The sequence below is a fragment of the Serinus canaria genome, chromosome 3 (genome assembly GCF_022539315.1).
Source record: "Serinus canaria isolate serCan28SL12 chromosome 3, serCan2020, whole genome shotgun sequence".
NCBI classification, from domain to species: domain Eukaryota; kingdom Metazoa; phylum Chordata; class Aves; order Passeriformes; family Fringillidae; genus Serinus; species Serinus canaria.
The window spans coordinates 9768651-9778295 of NC_066316.1; the positions used below are offsets into that span (position 1 = coordinate 9768651).

Here is a 9645-nt window from a genome sequence, read left to right on the forward strand (position 1 = left end):
CATGGATGAACTGAGGAGACTGAGAAGGACAACTGAGGGCACCTGAGCAGCCTGACCCAGGATTTCCAGGGTCAGCAGATGGAAACATGCAGAGTCACTGACCTGGCTGGCAAGAAAAACCAGGCCACCTTCATGCAGAGCACTAAGAATAGGGTGACAAGGAAGGAAAAGAGGGATTTATTCCTACAGGATCTGAGCACAACCCAGATGTAGATCTTTGGTGTCAGGCAACCAGCTCATCCTCCCAACAACATGAACCAAGGTGCCTAGTGTTCCCTGCAAACTTGGCAAGCCCTAGCAAATTAGGGGAAGTGGTATCTCCCTTAAGAGGAAGAACAACCCATGAGCTGGACTCACTGTATCCATGTGTAAGATTCACACCAAAAGGAATTTGGAATGTATTTTTCACTTCAAAATACAGAAAAGCAAAAACACAAGATAGAGCATTTCCTACTTTATCAGGACTGTGAAAAAACAAGAACCATCTCCACTGTTCACCTCAGCACCTTCACCCAAGACTCTTTCTTGACCTGGCACCTTCCCCTACTACCTGAAAATGCAATTTTATCAAGGGGAGCCTCCTCCTTCCTTACAGCCTTAGGACAGTACGGCAGCCAGCACCCAAAACCATTACAGCTTCAGCTAATCTTCCCAAGATCAAGAGTTCTCCAAAGCAGAGTTCCTTCAGTGAAAACAGTTAAGCTTCCATCTTTTACTCAAAATCAGAGGCCAAGCTAAGGAACAAGCAGGGATGGTTTGTCTCCTCTGTGATCAGGACCCAATATTCCTTCTCATTCCATTCTTAGGTGACAACTAAAAGCAAACCCTCCCTCCAAGATGGCAGAAGATCAAAGAAAACCACACATCATGGCAATTAATAATTAACTTTTTTATGTTTACAGTAGTCAACATGGATACCAAGAGGTTTTAATAAGAATTCTGATACTGGAGTGAATTCACTGGGAAAGCTGTGGAAGACCAAAACAGCTGCTCTAAAATGGTCATTCCAAAGAAGAAAAAGTTGAGATCATACTGTGCTTTAAAAGTGAAGTTACATGGTTTAATTTGCATAGCACAAGCATACATCAGTAGCCAAGTTACAGACTTTGATAAAGCCCATCTCCATTTGTGTTATTGCCTTTTTCTTTTCAATCTGAACAACTGGTTGCTGGTCTCTGCTGGACTCTAGGTAGGCTTACTGGCACTTGCTCTCCAGCAGCTCCACTTGGTTTTTCCAAGGAACATTTAACACTACAAAGTTGCAAATGGTGTGCTATGGAAAGAAAGAAAAGAAAAAAGTAGTTAGCAAGATGATAGCATGAATCAGTGTCATTTACCACTGTTCTTCACTCCTGTGTTTCTCTACATTTGCCCTCTCCAGACAAGTATTCTGGAGCAGCACTCTTGTGCTCAGAGCAAATCACATCTCTTAAACCCTAAGAAATAAAGTTGAGCAGTCAGCACTGCTGACAATCAGGTTATCTCCTTTATCCACTCACAGAGGAAAGCTTTCAGCATGGATAATACCCACAGGCACAGCTAAGCCATGTGTGACAAATCATTGCAGTTGCCATAATGGTACACACCAGTTTTGTGCTTCTCTTATGTGCAGCTACACCTCTCATACATGCATGAATAAAGGGCACATACATCCTGTTGCTGCCATCAACAGAAGGAATGAAGCACTACGGAAAAACTCAGGCCAGATGAAGGCAGACATGTTTGGTGCTCCCACCCAAAGAGCTCAACTGCTCATTACAAAATGCCCGTGTAACTGTGTAACTACTTGGTGGGCACAGAGAGATTGGTTGATCTGCTTCTTCTGGGCAGCGCTTTGCCCAAAGTTCTATTCACAGCAATACAAGTCCCACAGGAAAGCATGCCAAGCATGCTTACATCACCATGGGAAAGAAGAGATGAGAATTCTATGGGGACTGAGGACCCTTGGACTGAGAGCCAGGAGGCCTGTGGGCCTGACAGAGCTTCCTCCACATGCCCTTCTGATCCAGACCACGACTGCATCTTAAGAGGATTCAGACACTTGCACTGCTCCAGCCTGAGCCCCACTTAAAAAACAGCCAAAAGGCCCCGCCTCCTCTGACATCAACTGGCAAGTCAAGTTCTGCAAGGGCAAAACTTGCTTCGCCCTGTTAAGTATAAAGGCATGAGGTCGCTGATATTGGCTGAGGCAGACAGGGGACACTGACCACAGCCATCTGTATAAAACCAGCCAGTGGGAAAGGGTTGGAAACGGGGAAGGGTGGGGGTCAGCAGGCTGTGCCCTGGAGCCTACCTTGGCCATCTGGGGCTCCTCGTGGAAAGCACAGCGCTGGATATCAGTTGCTGGCTTTGTGCAGGTTGTCCGGGCGATCTCCACTTCCATTATGTACTTGACTCCAGCCACGATCTGCAACAAGACAAGTCGGCAGAGGCGACTTTACTCACAGCACACGGAGAAGGGCTCTCTGCCGAGAGAAGCCTCGCAGGAAGGCAGGCAGCGATCCTGTTACATGATGGAAAACAGACTGTGAAAGTACGGAGGGAATTGTATGTGGCAACCTCCACTACAGAGGCACTTGGCACTTCCTTACAAACAGGAAACAAAATCCAAGTAAACATGTCCCACAAAGCAGCTTCCTTAGCAATAAACAGAGACACGTGTTAACCCATGAGCAGCGCAGGGAAGCCACTGGCTCCTTGCATAACGCGCAGCACTCAAGGTCACCCAGACTATGACAAGCCAAGATATAAAAATAGGACTTTTATTCACCTGCTGGGGGGAAAAAACCGGACAGCTTGCAGATGCCCCCAGGCTAGCGCACTGCCCTTTTTGCAGAGGAATGCGGCCGGCCTCACTCCCAGCCCCTGACAGAGAGTGCCGGCGCGGTCTCTCACCTGCCTCCGGGCGCTGATGACCCGCACCACCCGGCTGGAGTACATGTCGTTGCTGGCCCTGTTGTACGCCGTCATGGCGAACTGCAGAGCCCGCTCCAGCCCCTCATCGTTCTCGGGGTCCTCGATAGGCTGCGGGGCGCCCACCATCGGCGGGCGGAGCCCGGCGCCCCGCACGACGCCGGCGAAGAAGAGCAGGGCCACCGCCAGCAGCACCACCAAAGACACTCTATCGGCCGCCATGGCTGCGTTCTGCCAGCTCCCCCTCACGGCCGCCGCCATTTTAAAGCCGCGGGGCGGGGCGGGCCCGGCGGTGTTTTGGGCCGAGCCCCGGCCCGCCCCGCCCCAGCCGGGTGCCCCCGGCCCCGCCAGCGTTGGCCGAGGACTTCCACAGGGTCAAGGAGCGGGGGGGCAAAGGGGAGGAGGAGAAGAAGAAGAATGAGGAGGAGGATGAGGATGATGATGCTGCTGATGCTGCTTTCCCGCACGGGAAGTTGGAGGCTTTTTCCAGACTCTGCCTCCTCGTGGGTTATTCTTGTGTTTATTTCCCTCTATTGCAAAGGGAACATAAAAGCCACAGAGCATTTTAAGCTAGCGGTGTTGTGTTCCCAGCACACAACACCTTGAGTAATTTCCTAGCTCCGCCTCCGCAGCGCTGGTGTTGCCTCACCTACGCTTGGAGGGGCCGAGGCGGCTTCCCAGACAGACAGCTCCGCTTCCCGTCTGCTCCCTAAATACCAACATTCTCTCCCTCGTCCCATCAGGAACCCTAAGTTTGGAAAGACAGGACTTAATATAGCATGAGGGAGCCAGCTCTAGTGAGATTTAAGACCTCATGGAATTGTTAGGCTGAGAGAGGAGGAGGAGGTTTTGCACCTGAATATCCACAGCTTGCCTTGTAATGGAAAGGGCTTGTCTGCTGACTGGAAAGGCTGCCTGCATGCCAGCAATATCCAGCATGGAAAAATCCCTGCAGCTGGCAACAAGCTGAGTTATCAACACTGACAGGACATTGGAGTCATTCTTGTAGCAAGAGAAATAATCATAGAATGGCTTGGTCTAGAAGAGACCTCGAAGATCATTTCACTCCAAGCCCCCTGCCATGGACAGGGATACCTTCCACTAAAGCAGGCTGCTCAAAGCCCCAGAATGAACACTACCAAAACCACCTGCAGACACCCAAACAGAAACAAGCTGCGTTTGTTGACTATTGCCAGTCCAAACTCCATGAAATCAGGACTTGAAACAAAGCAGTTATGAGGAGAAAAAAAGGCTTGGCAAAAAAAATTATGTTCTGTTGAATAAAGAGCACCTGGTTCATGAAATAAAGCTGCATTTTGTCCATTTGTGTCTGCAGGGTGCAACAATCTTGCTCTATCAGAGGTGCTTTTTTAAAAATATAAACCAGAAATTCATTAATAACCAGATAAACAAAGAAGCCGGTAATTAAAGAACTTACTAAGCAGCAGAAGACAACATTGCAAAAGTTTGTAATACTGTGTGCCATCAGCATAACTAGAAAAATAGTGGTTTAGCATCTTCTTTTGTGGTTGATATTTGAGCAATATCTAACATATTTTCATATGCCTTTTTGCTATGTTTCAATTTCACTCAGGAATGGAGAGCTTTTATGATACCAGACTAACTAATTTCTTCATATAACTGCTACATCCCATGTCCTTTCTCTTGACATCCCTCATCTGTCTTTCACCATTCAAAAATATAGTTGTCAAACATGAAAATTTCACAACTGTAACCATTCACAATTTTTACAACTGTAAGCATTACAATATGTGATGATGTGCAGGAAAACCTTCCAATAAATGTTCTGTAGCCTCCAGCCAAAGCTTCTGTATGGGCACAGAGATCCTATAAAGTACAGTCAGCAAGAATGCTGTCCAGTTGGAGAGGTACATGGACAGCTCTGTGTCTGTGGGAGTGAAAGATAAAATGCCGCCTTGAATTCATTGGAAAGATTTGTAGGATCAAGCCTATAAAGACAGGGACAACAGAAATGGCAGATGGAAGCTGGATGACAACATCAATGGGTAGTGTTACTGTGGGCCAAGTCCCCAGGGTAGTTTTCATGGCACAAAAATAAACTTGGAGGCTTGTGTTCTTAACGAAAAGAGTACCTTTAAATGTGTCAATTTCTCCACTTTGCAATTCCTAACATGTACACAAGGCAATTCTCTGAACACACTTCCAGAGTTTGGTTGAACTTCCCAGAAAAATCTCCACTGTGGCAGCCCCTCACACTTTATCTGAGAACCTCCTCTCCAGGCCTGCTATCTGCATTTGTCTAAAGATAACAGCCTTCCTTTGGCTGGTTCCTGCAGGGCTGGAAAGCACAGCCTGCAGAGCTCTAATCTCTGCATGGCTCTCACAAGGAGGAACAAGGGCTTTTGTCCTCACTCAGTAATGAGATAGCAAACCTCCGATCATGAAAAATAATCACGCTCCCTACAGGTAGGAGATTACCTTTGAAATATCTCAAACCCAATACACTCTAAATGCCTTTTTAATCTGCTTTTTGACTCCTTTTTAAAATTCATCAATCATAAATTAAGGTTAGATTTCCAAGTTTTCCTCTGTCAAACTGGCAGTCAGATCATAAGGTAGTATAATGAATATCAAAGTTTGCATATGTTCACATGAGTCCCGGGGACTCCCAAAAAAAAAGGCCTCTTGAGCAAGACAGTCAGCAGTTTATGAGTTGGGTCTGAGAGTGATTCAATACCAAAGGCAAAACTATTTCACTGCAGTAGAAGAGTGTCCTCTGCTTATGGAAACAAAGCCATCCCATATGAGCTTATTCAGTGATGGTGGGAGAAAGAGTCTCTAAGACTCATGGTCACCACTCCCTGCTGTGGCATGCAGAGGCGTTCTTTTTCAGGAGGGGAATGGAGGCAATGCCATGACTTGTCCATGCAAAGAAAACCAGGTTTCTGTCTTGTCTCTCAGCTTCAAAAGAGTGGCCTCTGAAATCCAGACAGCTGATTTGAAAGTGCCCAATAAAATAGGACACAGCCACATCTCTTCTGGATCTAGACACACCTTCACTTACTTGCAAGGTCTTGCCACAAGCCAAAAGCCAGTAGTGGCTTTTTTGGATAGGCTGCAAGGTGATTGCTCAGCTGAAAAACAGTAAATGCCAGAAGAGGCTTCAAGGGCAACAAAGGGCTGCTCTGAACATATTTCTGTGCTGGCACCACAATTGGATTAGTAAAGACCCCCCTCTCAAGTTCAAAGACTCCTAAATAACCTTAGCACTCAGCATTGAGTGCACCTTTTGGACAATTCAGTGGGAATAGAGCTATTGGGAAACACAGGCTCTCAATCTGTGTGTTGAGCCCTCTTGAAAGCCTTAGATTTCTTGGGAACAGGAAAAACAACTAACAGAAAAGAAGGGCAGGTAGCACTGAGGGCTGTTCACTCACTGGTGGTCACTTTTAGGAATTAAGTGCCAGACATCTCCCAGCACTGATCTCAAGCAGGTCAATGATTATCACCCTGCAGACAGGTCAGGACCTAAACAGCCCTCTGCTGAGCCCCAGGCTGCTCACATCACTTGTGGAGTGACAGCAGCACCTGCTTTGAATCCCTTTCTCTTATGCCAGTGCAGAAGATAATCTGCCTCTAAGAAATGGGTATTCACTTGCAGACATCTGCTTAGTAATTACTGCAGTTAATCTGCCCTTATGCCCATGAGGGGAGGCATTGCTGTTTATACACAAGCAGTAAACAAAGTAAATGGCAGCAGGAAAAGCTGCATTTCAAATAACTGGATGCAATCAGTTATGGTCAGATTGTGCAACCGAAACAGTGAACCCACAGTACTGAAAGTGGGTGCTAGTGAAGTTCTGCTGCACTTGAGATTTTAGCAAAAAATCCTTCTGCAGCAGAATCCTTTTTTCTACTCTGAGAAAAATAAATACCGGCACAGCAACACCATATATTTAAAATTATCACCAGAGATTTTCTACAACCTGGTGCCTTTGATAGCTACATTAGCTTATATTTACTAAGAATAATTTAGCTATTCTCTTTTCCCTGTATTCTTCATCTTATATATTTGCCTCAGCCTGCAGGAGAAATAGCTTGGCTGTGTGAGATTTGTGTTCATTAGTTCTTATTGCATGTTTTTTTCTTCCCCAGGAATTGTTTCCCAGAGCTGACAAGAAAATGAGTTCTGTCCTTTGTCTCCAATCCAACCCAAAGCACGGATTGCATGTTTAAGCTTAGCTTCTGAGGAATACCAGTGACTTCACATGACTAAGAAGAAGCCTTAAATGAAGTGTATGTTTGTGTGCTGTGCAGAAACTGGCCCTCCAGCAGCCTTCTGGGATACTAGACTGGGATGCAAAGAGTATCCCAGTATACTCTAAGGCTTTGCAGATCCCTGAAAGCCCAGAAGGGAAATCAGTAGCACCATGTCCATGCAGAGTTCCCCCAAGCTCCCCAGGACCTGGTTCACAGTCACACCACTCTTGTTCTCTCCATAAATCAAATAATTTCTCTCCTCCCTCAGCAACAGCTTGTAATGTAACTTCACTGCTTCCAAGTCCAAGGGCTTCAGGGCATAGCATGAATTTGAGTCTTCACTCAGCATGGTATCATGCTTTAAATACATATTTATGTGAAGGCCCTTTTTCAAGAGCTAGACTACAAATCCCTAATCCTTGCAAAAACACACAATTAAAATGCCATCCAGGACCTCAAGTTTTTGTTGGTTCAAGTCAGCTCCTCTGCTGTGATGCCAGCAGAGCTAAGCCAGATGCCAGACTGCTTTGGATTGCATGGCTCTGCACTGACATGGAGTTGCTTTGTTTTTTTCATTCTGGGGTTGGGGAGGTGTGTTTGACTTTTTGTTTGGTTTTCTTTTTTTTTTTTTTTTTTTTTTTAAGAGACAACTGTTGTGCTCTCAAATAAAAGATTTTTTATTGAAAGACAAATCAGTGGTGCATAGCCTGGGCATTTTCACAATCCCCATATACAACCAGAGGTACAACCTCTGTTTTAAGCTTTGAAGTGATAGCAGTTTCTGTCTGTCCAGCATTTTAGAGCAGAAAATTCTGCCTGGTTAAGGCTTTATTGCACGGAATGGGGAAGCAAGACTTGAATCCATGAAACATTTGAGTGCTGAGAACAGCCTGTCCTCGAGGGGCTGACTTGCCAGCAGGATTCCTGACTGCTTCTCATTAGGAAGGATTTAAACTCTTTTCTACATTGTGCTTGTTGAATTTGAAGCATGGGAAGAGGAAGGGATACCTACTGCGTTTAACAATTGCAAGAGAGAAATCATCAAGGTAGCTTGCAAACAAAACCAGTCACCCATACCAGACAAACTGGGACACTTGGCCACTAAGATTTTTCCCTCGAGAAGGAAATGAAATTGTGAATAACCTCAAAATTCACCCCACCAGTGGCTCATTTGCTGCTCTATGCATGCACATCCAGCAAAAAGACAGCCCACTCCAAAACATGAAAGGGCCTTGAAGAAGAGTATGATTGTCACACATAAATAAGATTACTGCATCACTGATCATTATTTAATTAACATACAGTTAATCTACAGGCCATGCTGCAGCCCACATTTATAGTTATCAATCCTTCAGGTTTCAGCAAGCTCAAGTGCACAAGTAAAGACTCACTTTCAGAGCAGTATTTTTACTCAAAGAACTGGTTATTTGTGAGTGAGGCAACTGCTTGGTATACAGTAGCTGCTGTCAGTTCGCTCCAGTTCAAAAGTTTCAGTCATCCAAGCAAGGAGACAGAAAGCCACAGCAGATCACTGCACCTAACACAGTGGATGACACAGAACTGTAAAATGTGACCAGCACAAGCCTTAAGAAGAAATCTTAAGAGGGTGGAGGGAATAGCAAAGAATGGGTCACTCCACCTAGAAGGGCAGCACTTACCAGTGGAGCTGTTCACAAAGACTTGCACAACATTCTCCCAGCAATCTTATGTAAGACAAGTCTGTAAAAAACAGACCTAATGCACTAGATCAATCTGAACAGGAATAATTAAAATGTGTCAACATAAGGAGAAAAATAAAATTCCTTCTCAGATTCCGAGCTGGACAATAATTCTTTGATGAACATGACAACAGGGAAAGGACAAGGAAGCTTTTATTTCACTGCAGTTTACTGGGGAGTTGTGTTCAGCTCCTGTAGGAAAAGCTGCATGGATCAGGTGTCTCATTGCTAAGAGCTCAGCCACAGTGCTGTGGTGTTGGTGGACTCCAGTTCAGAATCCCAGCATGGGTCAGCTTGGAAGGAACCAGTGCGTCCATGTGGTCTCTGCTCAAGCAGGGTCATCCAGAGCACATGGCACAGGACTGTGTCCAGACTGTTCTTGAGTATCTCCAGTAAGGGAAATTCCACAGCCTTTGGCACCTGCTCTCCCTTTGGCAATTCCTGACATGTACACAGGGCAACTCTCTGAACACACTTCCAGAGTTTGGTTGAACTTCCCAGAAAAATCTCCACTGTGGCAGCCCCTCACACTTTATCTGAGAACCTCCTCTCCAGGCCTGCTATCTGCATTTGTCTAAAGATAACAGCCTTCCTTTGGCTGGTTCCTGCAGGGCTGGAAAGCACAGCCTGCAGAGCTCTAATCTCTGCATGGCTCTCACAAGGAGGAACAAGGGCTTTTGTCCTCACTCAGTAATGAGATAGCAAACCTCCGATCATGAAAAATAATCACGCTCCCTACAGGTAGGAGATTACCTTTGAAATATCCCAAACC

The 9645-nt window shown here is 45.8% G+C and overlaps 1 protein-coding gene across 1 annotated transcript; it reads right to left on the reverse strand.

Moving 5' to 3' along the window:
• Positions 1-870: 870 nt before the first annotated feature.
• LOC103819224 (cystatin-like) lies at positions 871-3189 on the reverse strand. The gene is made up of 3 exons (XM_009093696.4): positions 2896-3189; positions 2294-2407; positions 871-1273 (listed from the first exon to the last, which is right to left on the reverse strand). Exons 1-3 carry the CDS (start codon positions 3172-3174, stop codon positions 1196-1198), a joined length of 471 nt encoding a protein of 156 aa, XP_009091944.1. The 5' UTR covers positions 3175-3189; the 3' UTR covers positions 871-1195.
• Between the last annotated feature and the right edge of the window lie 6456 nt (positions 3190-9645).

Bases quoted from the DNA above. Each gene is read 5' to 3' on its own strand.
- LOC103819224 (XM_009093696.4), bottom strand. From the start codon at position 3,174: ATGGCGGCGGCCGTGAGGGGGAGCTGGCAGAACGCAGCCATGGCGGCC. The intron at 2,408-2,895 runs GTGAGAGACCGC...GTCTTGTTGCAG, and splicing joins TCATCAGCGCCCGGAGGCAG to ATCGTGGCTGGAGTCAAGTA. The intron at 1,274-2,293 runs GTAGGCTCCAGG...TTCTTTCCATAG, and splicing joins AGGAGCCCCAGATGGCCAAG to CACACCATTTGCAACTTTGT.